This window comes from Paramisgurnus dabryanus, chromosome 6 (assembly GCF_030506205.2).
Source record: "Paramisgurnus dabryanus chromosome 6, PD_genome_1.1, whole genome shotgun sequence".
In the NCBI taxonomy this organism is placed as follows: domain Eukaryota; kingdom Metazoa; phylum Chordata; class Actinopteri; order Cypriniformes; family Cobitidae; genus Paramisgurnus; species Paramisgurnus dabryanus.
The window spans coordinates 20,116,783-20,136,321 of NC_133342.1; the positions used below are offsets into that span (position 1 = coordinate 20,116,783).

At 37.4% G+C, this 19,539-nt stretch overlaps 1 protein-coding gene across 6 annotated transcripts in view; it reads left to right on the top strand.

The window, feature by feature from the left end:
* Nucleotides 1-2,414: 2,414 nt before the first annotated feature.
* Nucleotides 2,415-19,539, top strand: part of fgf12a (fibroblast growth factor 12a) — a 39,831-nt gene continuing 22,706 nt past the window's right edge. The window contains exons 1-3 of one of the 6 annotated variants that reach the window (XM_065275926.1): nt 8,689-9,235; nt 15,868-15,915; nt 17,439-17,549. In XM_065275926.1, the coding sequence (XP_065131998.1) occupies nt 9,145-9,235; nt 15,868-15,915; nt 17,439-17,549 (250 nt within the window). In that variant the 5' untranslated portion in view covers nt 8,689-9,144. Of the gene's footprint in view, nt 2,616-8,683; nt 9,236-12,534; nt 15,122-15,867; nt 15,916-16,760; nt 16,780-17,438; nt 17,550-19,539 lie in introns of those variants that run through there. The other 5 variants (XM_065275924.2, XM_065275928.1, XM_065275927.1 and 2 more) reach the window with 5 other exon arrangements.

Here is a 19,539-nt window from a genome sequence, read left to right on the forward strand (position 1 = left end):
TTTTTGGAAGTTGTTTTGTGTTTGAAACACTGCTTAGATTGTTTGAATAAGTTCTTTACGTTTGTTTTTTTTCTTTTCAGTGCAAAATACAAAAAGTGCTTTTTACTGTTAAAATTATGAGAAGAATTAAATTAAACAGTAAGGAGACTATTTACATTTAAGCATTTAGCAGATGTTTTTTCCCAAAGTGACTTGCAGAAAACAGTGCTGCATTGTTAGGCGCATCATGCAGAAAGGGTTTAGTTTATTGTTAGGTGCATCATGCAGATACAGTTTATTTTATTGTTTGGTGCATCATGCTGATACAGTTTATTTTATATTTTGCATGCAGTATTCAAAAGTAAATCAAAATACACAAAAGGGTCTGAACTTACTATAACCATTATTTTCAGAGGATTTAAAAAATATTTGAAGAGTTTTGTTGCAAAACGAGATAACTCCGTTTTTTTAATTTTTTAGAAATCTTGTTTTTTGGTTGTGCATTCCAATTAATATCAATTCAACTGCAGTTGGTTTGTTTTGATTTAAACCTTCATTACTTAAAAAATACAGCTAAGTAGCACCGTAAAACAAAATAATAACATGATAACATAATAATAAACATGTTTTGACAAAAATGTTAAAAATGGAGTTATCTCGTTTTGCAACGAAACTCTTTATTTCTCATGGAATTATTACATTTTTTTAGATTATCATTATTAAAAAATGATCATTACCGCAACATGATATTACATTAAATATATGCATTTACAAACTCATGTTTCGGTAATGACTAATGAGAACAAAAAATTGTCTATGACAAACAAAATGTATCTTTCATCTGGAGAGAAAAAATAAGAACTGCTTACCTGGTAGCCATCTTGAGTGTCATTCAATTATGTCCCTTCCAACTATATATATATATTTTTTGATAATGTTAGTTCCTTGAGGGCTAAAACAATGATTGAAAATTGTTGCAGAGGATGAGAAAATTGGTCTGGGACACATTTATATTCCTTATTATTGTCTCTACATTTACCAATGATCACCAAATACCACATGTTTCTTTACTGTAAATGTTTATAGTATAACATGCACTGAAGCTTTTTATTTTTTGATTTTTTTTATGAAAACTATTTCCATGTCAAAAACCCAAATCCAGTCATGGACATGTTGCGGTAATGAAAATGTTCCCCTTAAATGTGGAAAAAACAACAAAATTGGTTTGTATGATGTCATTTGAAATCATGTGCAAAATAGTACATGAAGAGATGTTTGCAACTGTATGCTTCTTATTTTGATTCTCTTAATTTGCATTTACTTTTTTAACCAAAATGTTTTAAGTCTAATTTCGTGAGAATCACCTGAATATGTATTTGGTAGAATATTTTCAATTCAATGTCCATTAAGCCACGATATTTCAGTAATAAGTTCATTTTGGCGTCAGTACTTATGTACTTTCATTGAACTTGGCACTAAAATCCACATCAGACAAATTCAGGATGTAAATCCTGTAGGTTTCAAATTAAGCAAGTTTTGGCTGAATAGGAAATGAATTACATTAGTTCACATTCGTCACCACAGGAACTTGCCAGAATGTAGTACCATGTATTCTGGACTCTATAGAGTCAGCTGGCTCTGAGATATACAGTGGACTCTGCAAACATGCTGAGTAAGCTCCTTCTGTGACATAATATCCCAGCCTGCTCCTTTCCTCATAACCACAACAGCAGCTTCATTCATGATGATAATCAATTACAAACATCTACAGCAGTGCAAATAGACACATCCGCTGTCACCTGTCTCTCTGTGTTATAGCCTGTCTGTCAGTATTTTGATTTTATGATGCCGACTTTAATATCCTTCTAAAGCATTCTGCTTAAATAAGACTTTCAGAGGTCAGTACAAATGACCGCATTAGTTTTTGGTGTATGAAAATACTCTGATGACAGAACACTGAAGTATCCCATGGCAGCATCCTGTTCTTTTTTTAACAGCAGCGGTGTAACATAAGCTGTTATTCCCTTGTCCCTGCATACTGCTGATAATGCCGTTCTGCAGAGTTTGATCAATGAGGCCATTACAATTTTAGCTTACTAAAATACAAAGAAAAATCTGAAAGTTATAGAGAGAATAGAGTCGACGCTATATGTACTGTCTCACTGTAATTTGATACAAAATATGTCTTTGTTCAAACATGGCCTTATATTCAGTCACATATTCAGTGGTAATGTTGTAAAACTGTCATCTTATTATAATGTGCAGTGGTTGTATTTTATATAAATAAACACAATTTGGTTACCACACAGGCAAAAAGTGTTAAACCACAGCAAGTGGACAGTTCGATGCTAAAGAGAGAGAGAGAGAGAGAGAGAGAGAGAGAGAGAGAGAGAGAGAGAGTCTGCATTTCTCCAGTGTTAATAACACATACCTGCACAAATACACAGCACTTCGTCCCACCCCACTGTATGGGATACAAACTCACTCATACTCATTTATCTTAAGTGCGGAAGCTTTCTACACCGACTGCTCTCTGCTGGCAAAGCGAGCTTCAGCAATCTGCTCTCTGCGCTAAAACACAGCAACCACACAAACTCTCACCAAAGCACAACGCGACATGGATAAAGGAGATAAAGGTAAGAAACTTTAAGTGTTTAAGTGATTAACAAGAGAGTTATGTGAACTAAATGCTGTGCTTAGAGCCTGTTTACGGAAAGTAAACATGCGGATCTGACTGACTCTGATTCGGGGCTGCTTTGATGCTCAATGCAGTATTTGGAACAAAAAGCACAGCAAGTGCGAAATATACTGCACTTCATCGGAATCCTTCTTTTTTTCCTGATCATTTTAGATATTGTATAGTTGCTTTTGAGCTGAAAAATCTGATAACATGTGAACGGTAGCGTTCAGAGAGTGTGCCAAGAAACAGATAGGACAGTTTTGCTGTGCAGATGCTGAGGAGATGAGAATCTTGTCAGCAAACATTAACCACAAGAAGCCACAAACCTGATTGATTTGTTAACGTTACCTGTGTTAAACAAAACCGCAAAACGAGGACTTGTGTATTATTTCTGAGTTTGATCGTGTGCTTGGTGACTTTTGGGGGAAGGAATTATTTCTGCCAAGTAAGGGCTGGGCCACGTGCTCCCATAAAAGTGCTGGCTGTCCACGTTTTTGCGTGATGTGGCTTTTGTGGCTGTGAGCCCGTTGATTGTGTGCGTAGGCTACTGTAACAGTAAAACATTGTTGGGGAGTGCACACCACCATACACTGCAACATTGTTTAACATGCACATCCGGGAAGAATTATTATTTTGGGTGTAATTCATACAGGATATCAATTAATGTTTGATTAGGGTAATACACAGTTTAATTAGTGTGGCATATGTTCTTATTGTTGGAGAAGTGACAATTGCTGGCACATTGTCAATGCATTGACTCTCTCTCTCTCTCTCTCTCTCTCTCTCTCTCTCTCTCTCTCTCTCTCTCTCTTTCTCTCTCACTCAGTCACTCACTCACTCACACACGCGCGCGCACACACACAGGGGAAGTGGGAATATAATTTTTGCTTTGTGAAGTACCAATATAAACCTTTTCACTCTGTTTTCTTAGCCTGACATCTTTCTGCTGACCTACACATTTTCAGTTTGTCCATCGTTTTCTCATAAAAGTGTGGACTGTGCATCTTGCTGCACTGTGAAATAAAATCCTGCTAAATTTACGGAAAAAGAACCTATACTCTAAAAAATATTAGCTCGTAATCATAGGGGAACCATTTTTAGTGCTATATAGCACCTACTGTATAAAGCACCTATGAAGAACCATCCTGGGGTGATATAGCACCAAATATGGTTCTACACAGATACTACATAGGTGCTTTATAGCACTTAAAAAGGGTTCCCCTATGATTACGAGCCAGTGAACCACTTTTAGTGCTATTTAGCACCATTTGTTAGGAGTTAGAGTAGTTTTCTTAGCCAGGAATTTATTGTGATAAAATGTAATGGCAAACATTTTGGCATTATAGATACATAATGACATTTTAGTGATTGCATGTTAAAACAACCTGAAATACTAAAATATGACAGATAAAAGGACAGCGTAAAGGTTCCTGTAAATTTAAGGTGACTATTAATGTACAGTATGGTATAATTAACAATTAACCAAGCTATTCAGGTTTTTACTGTTGTATTTTACATGATTTTTCTGTGATACTATGAATATTTTTACAGTGTGCCAAATTCAAGTCATGAAGCTTGTTATTTTTACCATATATAGCAGTGCAGCAAAAAACCAACAACACAGAGCTAAGGACAAAAATTTTTACCCTAGCCACAAAAAGTGCATGTGTGCAACCTAGTGTGAACAATGCCAGACAAAAGACAATTTGTCAGTACAATACAATATAATATAATATAATTACAAAGTCAAGTATTATGTATAGTTTGTATATGTATAGCATGCAAAAAATGTAAGCTCCTCAAAAAACATATGTCTATCTTTCTTCCTGTCTGTCAAATAGGCTATAGCTTATTATTTTTGGAATGTTTGGGCATTCATATAACTATTTTTATTCATTTATTGATTCTATTTGCCCAAACTTCATCTGGTCACTGCACATCATGTTAATTAATTTAATTATTTTAAATCTTTAATCAGTGTTTTAAATGAAAATCAGAGTACTCAACAATTATTATTTGCAGCAATAAAAACACAGGACCTTTTTTAACCATTTTATGGCTATGACTACTTTGATGCTCTTAATCTCATAATAGATAGTGAGACTTTAGACTAAATTTCATATACACACAGCAACGTCACTAGAGTTAAATGTACACTGCTGGTGTATATATGGGTATCACCAGGGGCCTCATTTTAAAGTGTGCGTACGCACAAAACAGGGCTGGAAACGTGCATACGCCAGTTTCCACGCAAAGATTGTGATCTATAAAAAACAAACTTAAAGGGAAAATGGGCTCGCAGAGTGGGATCTGAGGATGATTCATGTAAGCACACTTACAGTTACTGTTTTCTACATTATGAATTTCTTACAGCATGTCATGTTGTTAAAATATATATTATACACTTTAAAAACAAACGGTGCTAAATAGCACCAAAGTGGTTCACTGGCTAGAAATCATAGGGGAACCATTTTAAGTACTATAAATCACCTGTGTATAGAACCATATTGTGCTATAGAACCATATCTGGTGCTATAGTGGTGCTATATCACCCCCGGATGGTTCTTCATAGGTGCTTTATAGGTGCTACAGTATATAGCACTTAAAATGGTTTCCCTATGATTATGAGCTTTTAGTGCTTTTTAGCACTAATTTAATTTGTTTTAGTGTTCTGGTTCTCTGATAAACAATCATAACCAGTTTTGGGGAAGGTTACTTTTAAAAGTAATACATTACAATATTAAGTCCCCAAAAAAGTACTGTGACTAATGGGGTTACTTAGTTACTTTTCATGGAAAGTAATACTTATGTTACTTTTAAGTTACTTTTGCATTACTTTTTCTTGGCTCAAGCTTGATCTCTTTCAGGAGAAGTTCTGCATTCAGAAATTACATATTTCCAACGCAAAAGGCACGCATCTGCACGCATAGAGTGCGTAATTCTACGTGACTATGTTCAGTATAATTCAGTATATTATTATTGTTTAATATTATTAATTAAACTGAAAAGTAACTCGCATTAATTTTTTAAGAAAGTAACTCAAATATTAATGTGTACATTTATAAAGTAATGCATTCATTTATTTGTTACTTTAGAAAAGTAATATTATTACGCAATGCACGTTACTTGTAATGCGTTACCCCCAACACTGGTCATAACCCCCTAAACATAGACAAACAAGTCCCTAATTTGTTCATTTTTCATTAGTTTGTTTATAAATCATTAAATGCAAAATGGTTGAAACTGTTGTTGTAATCTGTCAAGCTATAGAATTGACAAATGGATTGGTTTGACAAATGGTTCCTAGATGAATCCTCACTTTCACTAATATGTGAAAGGCTATTTTGTGTGCACTTCTGTGTGTACAGTTCTGCCTATAAGGGCTGTTTTCTATTTTTGTATTGCCTGTGCTGTAAAATAGCCTCGTCTTTTTTTCTGTATAGCAATGACACTGTATTGTAATTTGTTGAAAAATAGTACAGTTTTTCTCAGTTGCTTTGAGTTCTTGAATTATCCTTTATATTTGCAAAACATTAAGTGTATTACTCAAAAAATTTGTACAAACAGCAACAAACTATACTTGCAAAAGCTACTTAGTCCAAGCAAATTCTTAGTTCATCTCTCAAATGTAAAAATGTATGCCAATTAATTTATCATTTTCAGAATGATAATTTCTTGTGCCATTTTTAGTTCATGTTGTCATAGCAGTGTACTGTATATCCAGATGTAAACTATATGGTGACAATGACTGAAAATGCACTATTTCTGTATAGCATTTATTAATTACAACAATAAAAAGTTACACATTACACTCTAAAAAAAAACGGTGCTATATAGCACCAAAAGTGGTGCTTTGTTTGTAATCATAGAAGAACCGTTTTTAGTGCCATATGGTGAAGCACCAGTGAAGCACCTGTGTAGAACCATATAGTGCTATGTAGAACCATATGTGGTGCTATATGGCCCCTATTTGGTTCTACACAGGTGCTTTACAGGTGCTTCACCAGTGCTATATGGCACTAAAAACGGTTCTTATGTGATTACGAGCAAAGAACCACTTTTGGTGCTATATAGCACCGTTTTTTTTAGAGTGTACTGGATATTGATTGCAAAATAATTTGAGGAATGCACCAAAGCAGCTAAAAGAAACTGTAAAGCTTATTTCGAGAAATGAACCAAAGTGACTGAGAAAAACAGCAAAAGAGTCAAGTTTGAAGGTATGTCATTTGTATTCCCTTCTCTTCTCTTCTCTTCTCTTCCTCTCCCACACTGATGATAGAATGATTCAGTTATTCTGCTGCAGAGACCAGACACAACTCTGCAGATACGGGTCATGCAGCAGGCAGTGTGCAATCTTACTTTTGACTTGTTTTGTATACTATGCTTTCTAGATCAGTCATAAGCAACTCCAAGTTCCAGATGTGCATATGTAACATCTTGGTATTAGATAAACTATTCAAACCAACTTGCTTACAAGGAGAGTTGGCTTTCCATAAAGTTGTTTCAGGCCATCACTATTAGCAATTGTCTGAATTTTCATTTTGGAACATTTTTGGTTCTATGAACTAAATTTCAATTTGGGGCATTTTTGGGTTTTATGAACCAAATTCATTTTGAGGCATTTTTGGGTTCCATGAACCTAATTCCCTGTGTAATGAACCCATTTGTGAAATCATTAATTCATTTGACAAAGCATTAAAGGGGTTCAGGACAGGTATAGACACTATCTGCAAAACTTGTGCACTTTCTTTGCAAAACTCTAAACATAAACTGTAGTTATCAGGGTTAAACAAAAAAGTTTTAGTAACCATACGCAACAACCCAACCAATTTTAACCAATTAAAACATTCTAGGTGGAGGAGAAAGAGGAAGAGGTTGTAAGTGAGGATAAGTATTGGTAAAGGTATAGTGGTGGAGAAGTGTAAGAGATGGTGGATGAGGAAGAAGGGAAGGAGTATGAGGAAGAGGTGGTAGATAGATAAGGATGAGCATGTGTTAGATGTGGTGGATGAATAGGAAAAGTATGAAAATGAGCAAGACCCTACTAGTTACAATGCAGTCAGCCTGTGGTGTGATAGTTGTGGTGTGTTGTCAATAGGGTTGCAAAATTACAGGAATTTTCAAGGCTGGAAACTTTCCATGGGAATTAACAGGAATTAATGGAAAAAACTAGGAATTTGAAAAATTGCAGAGTTGCCTACAGGAAACTTAATTGTAGTTCAAATCTTGCAGCATAATTTTATTTTAAACAACAAGATTTATTTCAATTTCAGTTGAATTTCCACCCTGCACTTCTCAGTCACATGCACACACATAGCACACTGCTTACTGAAGGACCATTACAGCCATACCCCCTACATGTTCTTGCATTCTTCCATAAAATGCACAGATAAATTCTTGAATCTGCACACAAAATAATGTCAAAATGTCCATCTTTGTACATATTCACGTAAATTATTTGTTTAAAACTTCCTTGTGCTGTGTGTAAGCTGTCTGACAACATTATTGTGAAAACATTTAGAAGGTAGTGTTTAGAAATACCCCCCCCCTACACACACACACACACACACACACACACACACACACACACACACACACACTCCCCCTGAAATAAAAATCCGTATATATACGTTCTGCAAAATGTATTGCAGTGTGAAATATGTTTTAGTGAGTGAAAAGTTTGTGTTTAGAGTTTTGCAAAAGAAGCAAATAGTGCAGTATAGGTTCTAACTACCTAAACTTTGAGTGAATGATTATACACATGTAGCCTACTATGAGAATTTCGTTTAGGGAATGGGGTGTAGTGTTTTAGCAAATCAGAAAAAACTGCAATAGAGAACTCTGTCTTGCTCTCTCTCACACACTTTCCGTTTTTGCAGCTTGTAATGGTGGAAAGCGTTGGCTTGGCGCGTCCTCTAGCGTTACGATAAGTTCACTGCAGATGCGAAACAATTTGACCATGCGCTAAAAAAATCTCTGTCTTTAAATATAGGCTGCATCTGACGTAGGATGTACGCGTCTCTTCGGTTCTCAATAGACACGAAACAGTTAGCTTTTTAATTCAACTGTCTTTGCCGCCGGCTGCCCCGTGTCGCCAAAATGCATCGCGCGCATTACCTCATCCACAGCCGTCCCGTCACTCATCCCCGCAGTTTAACTTTCGAGCGCACCGGTCTGTCCTTTTACTAGTAAAGACCGAGGCATGGGCACCAGAATGTGCAAATTACCCTAACGTCCTTGCGCAGTCTGCATCCGAAGCTAACTATGCTAAGGCGACTTCTTAATAGTGTAGAAGAGACCGATGCCCTCAGGATGCCTCGATCGAGACTATTTCACCCGCTGCTCCTTTGCCCTTTGTTTTTGATGCTCTGAACATAGAAACTGCACTGTACAACCACTCGAGGGGCTCACACTACAGTCACCCTCTGTTGTGATCCTGTGCCCGTTTGCGTGGATTGACGAGGGACCCATACCAACTCAAATCAATGAGGATTCTGAGGCTCTTCCTGAAGAAAGGAGCGCATATGCTGCAGTGTCTCTGTGGACAACGATCGGAGCCGACCACAACCACCAGCGGTGAGACATTTAGCTGTGCATGCTCTCCGTTGAGCGATGAAAAACGCTCTCATTGGCCGCTGGCGCTTGTGAGCACATCTTCCGTGTCTGCGGTACTATGCGCCCCCACGCATTTTTGCTAACTTGTTTGCAAGGGCTCATGCGACTTCTTGCGACCGCTCATATCATTCCATTAAGCATCTTATAATACGAAACTCATCTTCATCTCGGTCATGATGTTTGTTGCAGTCACGGCAGTTTAGTTCTGAAATCCCTATCCATGTCAAGGACGTTCCTTGTGCTTTACTGGGAACAAAGATTGCAGGGTGAATGTAGGAAACTATTGATGCATATGCAGCAAATGCGGTGTGCGAGACTACGGTACACAGACGCGTCCTGAGCCGGTTTGCTTTTTTAAATGAGCACCGGCAAAAAAGCTCGGAGGTCTTGTGTGTCCTCCAGGACAGGGAACTTCTGTACGTCATTCAGCACCCTGGACAGCAACTCAATTCCGCATCGCTCCCAACTCTGCTCCAGCTGACACGCGCCTTTTCCAGAGTAGTCCCACTGCACATTTCAGTCCATCAAAAGGCTTGTCATTAAAATCATATAATTGTGTGTTTCAAGATTAATTACAGTATTTAAAAAAGGAGACTCGTATCTTTTGGAGACCATTTTCAATAATTACATGAGAATTGTGAGGATTTACATCACAAAATGTTACTTTTTATAAGTTTTCATAAGACATTTACCAAGAAAAAATATATTTAATCAGATTTGAGCTATTCTGTATGTTGCAGAGCAAACACTGCAATTATATCAATATTGCAAGTTTGTACATCCTTAACTATTGCTTCACAAATGTTTACAGGACATTCGGTGTATAAACAGTATTGAGTTAGATTTAGATCTTTTGTAGAGCATGCCAAAGCAGTACATGACTATTATAAGGATTTATATCCCCAATTATTATAAGTGTTCACAGAAAATTTGCTTCATTACATTTGGTTGTAGCAATCTTTTGCAAAGTATATGCAACAATTACATGACAGTGGTACACATTACATTAATAATTCTTCATACAAGCAGTCACAAGACAATTACTATGAATTAGTTTATAATAATAGTATTTATAGGGCATTTCTTGCAGAGCACATTAAATAATAGCAATTCATAAATAGTCCTTAAAAATATGTGAATTGTACAAATTAATTGTAGTATTTAATTTTCTTTTAGGTATCTGTTGCAGGGTGTATGCAATGGTTACATAAAATAATTACATTTAGATGTTTTCCTAAATAAACATTTTCACAGGTCATTTACGGAAAATAATATTAGTGTATAATATCTGTTGCAGAGCATACGGTTACGTGGCCATTGTAAGGATTTACATCCCTAAATATTCATTTATGAAGATATAGGACATTTGCTATAAAAAAGTCCCTGAATAAAAAAAAGGCTTTTAGGATTGTAAACTCTCAGAAAAAAGGTACATGAAGGTACAAAAGTTGCCACTGGGGCGTTGCCTTTTCAAAAAGTACACTTTTGTACCTAAAAGGTAAATATTGGTATACCTCTAAGGTACACGCTGGTACTTTAGAGGTACATACTAGTACCTCGAACGTACATATCTGTACGTAAATGGTACATATTAGTACCTTTTTGAAAGGTAGAGTCCCAGTGACAAAAATTTACAACTTTTGTACCTTTTTTTCTGTGAGTGTACCCTTACTCCTTAAAAAAAAGGAATTTATTAAGTTACACAAATCAGATTAGAAGTACTATTTTATTCTTTACATAGAATTTACACACACATGCATGTAGCAGAAGAGGCAGTATACACAGCATTGTCTATGTTACTGCTGTGCAATCATTTATTAGGCCTGACAAGCCACTTGTGTTGACTTTTTATGTCTGTTTACTGTTTATGTGAAGAAGACATATATGGCATGTTTTTGTTATAAGGTACCAGAATTTTTTTTGGCAATACATGCAGCATGCAGTCATGTCTTAATGTACACCAAAAACTGAAATGTCTTCTCTCTTAAAAATAAAGGTTCTTAAAAGGTTCATATAAGAACCTTTTTTGGTTTCACAAAGAACCATTAAGTTAAAGGATCTTTAAATAGTAAATACTAAACTATTTCTATCAGACATTTTATAATCATATTTTATAATTATATTTTCTAATAAATAACTATTTTCATTACAAAGAACATTTGGAAAACAGAAAGGTTCTTCGGATGTTGAAGGTTCTTTATGGAACCATGTTTCTTCTTTGAGAACCATGTTTATTTTTAAGTGTGCATAATTTCCTCTGTAACACACTGAGGGTTCACCCTGTGGTTGGCCAGTGGCATGTGATGGGTAAAATGTGCTGATAAAACACTTTGTGCTCTATCGTGAGGGTCCTTCACTCTCACGCTTTGATTGCATTTGGCCCTTTGACTAAACTGGGTTTTGAAACCAGGACAGCCGTTCTCAGGAGCATGTTAAAGAGACATTATGCACAAATCGCCATGTCCATGAGTTATCACTCCTCTCTTGAATTTGCTCAAGTGTCTTGGGAGAGTTCAAAATTAGAGTACCATATCTTGCAATCTATAGACATTTCTTTCATAAGGTTTATAACATTTTAATTGTATGCTCTTAATAAATCATACACCCTGGCATACTCAGTTGTATGTTTGATATTGTTTAAACATTTCAACATGAGCCATGCTGCACCATAATGCCATAATGTTTGTGTCATTGCATGTATACATGATATGTTATGGAGGAGGCACAAGCTACAATTTTTAATAAAATATTTGAATGTTCATCAGCTAGTTTTGGATATTACAACACATTTTCATCATGACAATAGCAAATAATTTGGCTTAAAGTATGATTATCTGCACTCCCATTGTGTGGACACTAGATGGCAATGTTTATTTGAAAGTTGCCTGTACCACCCTTGTACTCCAGCTGCAGCTGATGTTTTGTGTCACTTTAAATGTGGAAATGGTTTGGTGTTGGCTGTTTTGGACAATGTGCCGATTGCAGCTAATTAAATAGTTTGTGATGATTCAAATTGAATTAAATTTAATTGGATTAGATTGAATCATGAGTGCAATACACCTCTTGAAATCCAATTCACTATAGGTTCAGCTGGAACAGACTCCTAAAGAGTCCTTCAGGTGTTGGTTGTGACTCGGTGGTAATGTACAACCATGACTTGCATTTGTCACTTAAAATATTCCTACCAATTTAACAAGAAATAGTCATTTTCATTGTTTCAGGAGAGAGAGAAACATGTTAAAATGCTTGGCATAACTTTACACATTCATAATAAAATAGGTCAGTAAATGTTACACAACTGAGTATAGATTTGCAAAACACTTACGGATCGAGATTGCAGTTTCATATCCTTACTTGCATACATTTATATAGGCAATGCATATTTGGAATAGTTTAATTTTGTTTTTGAAATGGTACATTTGATTCTTGGGTAATAGGTTTGGCAATACATATTGAAAGACAATAGTGGTAAAAGTTATCTACCCAGTCTGTCTCACAGTCCGCTTTAATGACAAAAATTAATGAAAACAAAATGCTGTGTCATTCAAACAGAACTCTGGAGCAAAGGTACTTGTAGCTGTTCTGACAACAATACCCTTATGGGATGCCATGCCTTCCTTCCATTCCATTAAACATTCGGATCATATTGATTTATGGCCCATTCCTGTCTTACAAGATATGAAGCGTTTTATCATTCCCTTCTTTTAATTTTGTTAGAAACCTGAATAAATTCTTTATAGCATATAGAAGAAGTCATACTGACCAAGAACTGTTTTAAAGATAAGTGTCTCTTTGATTAAACGACATTGTGTTTAGCCCGAGATGATGCAATGAGACTGGAAGTGAATTCTTAGCACCACATTAAATCCAGACGAATGAGGGAGCTTTCCCTCAAAGCAAAGTGAATCTTTAATGCTGCAAGGAGCTTTTCGTGTGCAAGCCACGTGATGCACCCACAAAGTGTCTGCAGAGTGGGAAGACCAGTGTGCTCCCCCATATGAAAGACATGAAAGCCCCCCTATCCCATTGTTCCCACCTCGCACACCCTCTCACAGTCGGTTGCTGGATGAGAACTTTGAGCCCCGTGAGGCACAATCAGTGCCTGCTATCTACTGCATGACATAAATGCAGTGTTCTGGTGTTATAGATGTGATATTTAGTTCTTACTTTGTCCCTCAAGGTGTGATGTTCCTCCGCTGCAATTCTAAAGTAGATTGTTACCACTCTGCGGCAAAGTTATCTTGTTCCTAGATATCTGTGTCTGTTTAATTCACCCACTATCTCAGTGTTATCTTGTTTCTGCATCTGAATGCAAAAGCATTCTCGCCTTATTTCTACAGTGTTACATTGTTATTTAGTCAAGCGCGTTCTGTTCATGCAAACACGTGCATATGAAGAGCAGTGCCAATATGGCATTGCAGTGATTTAGTAACCCCTTAACAAATTGCAATAATTTTAATGCTTTCACCTATGCAATAAGCTGCTTTTTATACAACTGGCAGGGTAAATTGTGATTTTTAGTTGGTCTTTTGTACAGCAAAATGATATATTCATGCAAATAAGTGATTGCAGAGTGGGCAGTTAATGGATTGTATCCGTCTGCCCTTATTATTATGGGCAGACTGATACATTAGCAGCAAATATATTAAACAATAATAACAGTGACGAACATGGTAAGATGAAACTTGGTAAGCAGAATGTGATGAGTATAAGTGATGAACTTAACAGAGGTTGCCATCTGTTGGACAATCCTCATCTACCCTCGCGCTCTCTCACTTGCTCCCTTTCGTTTACCTCTGCGAATTTCTCATCCAAACCTCAATCACGTATGATTGCGTAGAGAGAGAGAGAGAGAGAGAGAGAGAGAGAGAGAGAGAGAGAGAGAGAGACCATCACACCCCAATCATTGCCTCACTGCCAGTGTAGCACCGGCAGCACTCGTGTCGAGGAAAGAATTACATATTTTCCCATAAACGGAGAGATGGAGTTATTAGCGTTTTCGTTGCGCTGGACAGCTGACCCATGATTGACATTTTTGAGCAGAATAAAGGACTTTGACCAGAAGAACAACGCGATAAACGCCAGCATAAGAACTATGAAGAGCTTTGAAATCATTTGGTCAGAGAGAGCTCAGAAATGTATAAGTTGTAGACGCGTCACCCATACACCCGTATAGTGCCCAACAACGCGCAATCTTTTGTCATGGGCTACGTATATAATCTGGATTTATGCAAAAATATATGTGCGTTCGCAATGAACTAGACATGTGGATTATGTAGCAGTCGCACGAGAGAGGAATTGCGCGTCACCGGGATATACCTGCGCGACAGGTTACATTATCGCTTCACATAGGTCGCATTTTTTAATGTAAAGAAATCTTTGATCTTGCACGAACAGAGAGCACATGGAGAACAGAAAATGTGCATGAGATATAATCTTGCGTGAAACTCACGCACAACCACCTGGCTGTATTGTTTTTGGTGAACAGGATGAAATTTCAGCCTTAATTCACGGAATCCTCTGGATTTTTCGTATGGGACTCCAAATGAGATTTGGCTAGCGGACAATTCAGTCTCGTTTCATTCACTCACTCCCCGTTACTGCGTTAACAGCTGCGCAAGTCGACCAGCTCGTTTAATTTGATACTCGACATGGCCGCGATCGCCAGTTCCCTCATCCGACAGAAACGCCAGGCGCGGGAATCCAACAGTGACCGAGTCTCTGCCTCCAAACGCCGCCCCAGTCCCAGCAAAGACCCCCGCTCTCTGTGCGAGCGACATTTCCTGGGGGTCTTCAGTAAAGTCCGCTTCTGCAGCGGAAAGAAAAGACCTGTTCGCCGGCGACCAGGTCAGTGCTGAATGCTTTTTAAGACTACCGCCCCCACCCGATGCCTGTGCTGCAGTCCAAAGCTCCGTCTGCACCGCTGGAGTTACATATATCCTCTGTATTTTATTATTAGTTGTATTTTGCAATTTTTAAAGCAAGGAATGAATCCACCTGTTTCATAGCTTACGCGTGTCGGTATTCACCAAACGATTTGTCATCATTACAGTCCGAATGCACAAATCGTTGTATGTTTATATATTTAACATATATACATGTTTTATTAATGTTATTCTGTTATCGATTAATTCAATGGCCGTCATTCTAGGCTTTTTTAACCAGAGGCTATTTAAAAAGCTCACCCCTATATAAGAAGTTTTCCCTTTAAATAGTGCAAGAATGCAATATGTAACAGGCAGAATCCAGTGGCACTGCAGTGCACCAGGGCTTACTTAGATGAAATGTTTAATGGTAAATGTTTATCACTGGTTTACTGCAGTGTGGGAAGGGATTGTATGGTTAGTTGTATTGACAAACATGGTCTCACAGCCCACCGAATCACGATTTTGTCCTTTTCGGCATACAGAAAACGAAAACGTGGAAAATGATTTTAAAAAATCTACACAGTTTTCCTATCCTCCTTCCAAGCAGTTGTCACTATGTAGGACAAGCAGGGTGTATCCCCTTTCCCCAATATGCAATCAGTTATATGACGGCTGTTGCTGTAGAATTTGACTGTAAAAATGTTGTTTTTCCTTCTCCCCCGTAAGATGCGCCCTCGAAACCTCCACAGGTGTCCCGTAAGGGCGTCAGGCTAGGTCAGTAGCTCAGCCTCCATCCATGTGCTGTGTCTTCCAGTTATCCACCCCATTTCGTGCTCATGGGGGACTAGCTCCTGTCTGACGGCAGTCGCCAGTGTCTGCCTTGTCCTTGCAGTATGCTTCCGACTATATATTCTCTTCGTCTTTTAATGTATGTCTCAAACCCTCTCCCTTTGTTTTGTCTCTTCTCTTTTCCCTTCTGTTCCCCCTTTTTGATTTCTCTTTACCCCTTCATTGTATACTTTGTTTCCTTCGTCTACAGTGAGGCTGGTGTTTGCTCTGTGCTGCTGATGTGTCGTGTTTTATCCTGTCAGTTGTGGTGACTTAAGTAGTCGAGGTGACCATTCACCATTTCATTATCATGACATCATCTATCAACACATTCGATTACACTGTAACTGTCTCTGTTTGTGGAATGGGATTCTGAACATGTATGGGTAAACAGAATTGTATTTACATTGTAATACTGTAGATTATTTAGTGGATAGACACATATGAGTGAACAACCTGGAACACGTTTCAAGACATGCATGCATACCGTGAATGTCCAGGTCATATTTTACCCCAAATTAAAAGAGGAAAATCACTAAGAAGGCGAATAAAGCCTAATTTAGGACCATTAAGAGTATTTGCATTAAAATGCTTACCGCATTGAGAATCACCGCTGAGAAGACCACAAAAGTGAAATATATAAATCCATTACCGTAATGAGAATTTGGGGGCAGGTCATTAAAATATTATTGCAATGCCAAAAGTCTAAGTGGTTTTAAACTCAGTCATCATTTTCTTCTTGCAAAGGAAAAGTCTTTTTTTTTTACTTTATTTCAAGATGAGGCTTCTCCTGGCCCTGGACACGTTTTGGTGAGATGCACCCTCCCACAGGCTCACACACACACATATATATATATGTAATAAAACTTTCTCCTCAGGTTAAGGTTATTTCCTAAAGGGTCCCATGTGCCAGTCTTTATTTATGGAGGTGTGGATTCTTTATGTGATTTAGTAATGTTCTTCCTGATGGATGTAGGCTCGTTCGTGTGATTGAGGGCCTTCCCAGCCTGTCAAAGATATTGGATTCGCAGTGGATAGATGAGGTCCTTGATGAATAGATCATGACCATCACGAACATTCCCTACTCCTCTTGAGCTCTGGTCTTGATAGCTGTGGAACTTTGCTGCATGTCTGGTCCATCCATGTGGCCCTCTTTACTGATACAGTACGTCTCAAGCCAGCATCTAAAGAGTTATTGCACCTGCTTGTACAGGTCACTACCCAAGCAAAAAACACCTGTTATTGCTCCAGCTGGTCTTCTAAACTCCAGGTGTCCGTAGTGAAATTGATAAATTGGGTCAGAGAGAGCCAATATTTACAGCTATATCAACACAGCCATTACTAAGTGAATTTAGTGAAATCATTGGATAAGAGCTTATTACAGTGTGATGCACAACGTTGCAGTGTTTTGGGGCGGAGTCTGATAAAAGTGTGGGTTGGGGGCGGGGCTGTGTTTGTATTTGTTTCAGAGCCGCAGCTGAAAGGCATTGTGACACGACTGTTCAGCCAGCAGGGTTTTTACCTGCAGATGCAGCCAGACGGTGCGCTCGATGGCATCAAGGATGAGAACAGCGACTTCAGTAAGTAACGGGAACTACAATTTACATCATGCATCAAATGTGCACATGCAAAGCAGAGTAATTGTAAATGTAGAAGGGTTCGCTGCATGGGCTAGTTGCTTACACGTTTTACTCCAGTGATTATTTAATCAACATAACTTAAAATCTTAACTACAATAAAGCTATTGAACATTTGCACTGTAATTGTCATTTTGTCATAGTACATGTGTTGTCACTAAAAACCTGTAATTAGGCTTTTGAGAAAAACATTTAGGCAGTAAACATTACAAAACATCAAAGATGTAAAAGTTAAATTGCAAAAACATCAAATATTGTTTTGAGCAGTAAAACTTAAATAAATAAATTGTTTTAAATTATAGCACATATGTAAAAACTTGGCTTAACCTGACATTCATGAAACAATAAACTCAGTTAGTTAAACAAATAATTTTTTGTTAAAGAAAACCAAAATATTTTATATTCTTAAAGGTTCTGAGAGTTAAATAGAAGTTAAAACTTTTTAGACACACAGGTGCATCTCAACAAATTAGAATGTCGTTGAAAAGTTCATTTATTTTTAGTAATTCAATTAAAATTGTGGAACTCGTGTATTAAATAAATTCAGTGCACAGATTTAAGTATTATTAAGTCTTTTTGTTTAATTGTGATTACATTTAACAAAAACCCACTATCAGCTAAACAGTTGCAAAGGTTACCTGAGCTTTCAAAATAGTCTCTCAGTTTGGTTCACTAGGCTTCACAATCATGGTGAAGATTGCTGATTTGACAGTTGTCCAGAAGACAATCATTGACACCATTCACAAGAAGGGTAAGCCACAAACATTTGTTGCCAAAGTTGGGTGGAAGGAAAAAGTGTGGAAGAAAAAGATGCACAACCAACCCAGAGAACCAAAGCCATCACACACAGATGTGTCAAGGAATTTGGCTACAGTTGTTGTATTCCTCTTGTTAAGCCACCCCTGACCCACAGACAATGTTAGAGGCGTCTTTCCTGGGCTAAGGAGAAAAAGAACTGGACTGTTGCCCAGTGGTCCAAAGTCCTCTTTTCAGATGAGAGCAAGTTTTGTATTTCATTTGGAAACCAACGTCCTAGAGTCTGGAGAAGCTCATCAGCCAAGTTGCTTGAAGTCCAGTAAGTTTCTACTGTCTGATGGGTGCAATGTCGTCTGCTGGTGTTGATTCACAGTTTAAAAACAACAACAACAAAAAAACAAACAAAGTCACTACATCTGTTTACCAAGAAATGTTGCTTCCTTTTCCTGTCCAGCTTTTTAAAGATCCTAATTTCATTTTCCAGCAGGATTTGGCACTTGCCCACACTGCCAAAAGCACCAAAAGTTAGTTAAAAGACCATGGTTTTGGTGTGCTTAATCTGGCCAGCATACTCACCAGACCTGAACCCCTTAAAGATAATGGGATATTGTAGAGGAAAATGAGAAACAAGAGACCAAAAAATGCAGATGAGCTGAAGGCCACTGTCAAAGAAACCTGGGCTTCCATACCATCTCAGCAGTACCACATCGCCTCCATGCCACACCAAAATGAGGCAGTAATTAAAGTAAGGGAGTTCCTACCTCCTACCAGTGTACGATACCGCAAATATCCATGCTTTCTAGAAGGCCAACAATTTACTAAAAATATTTTTTAGTGATCTCTTGAAATATTGTAATTTGTTGAGCTTTGTTAAATGTGAGCCAATATCATCACAATTAAAAGAAAAAAAAACTTAAAGTACTTCAGTCTGTGTGTATTTATTTAATACACGAGTTCCACAATTTGAGTTGAATTACTGAAATAATTTTCCACGAAATTCATTAAGATGCACCTGTATAAAATTATAGTTAGTTGTTTGCATTTATGGCTATATTCATGGCTTTTTAATCCATATACAAGTTCATCCAGAAAAATTTATCAATACACACATTGGGGGAGGGACAATTTGGCATCTTCAATTCACCTAATCTGCATGTTTTTGACCTGTGGGAGGAAG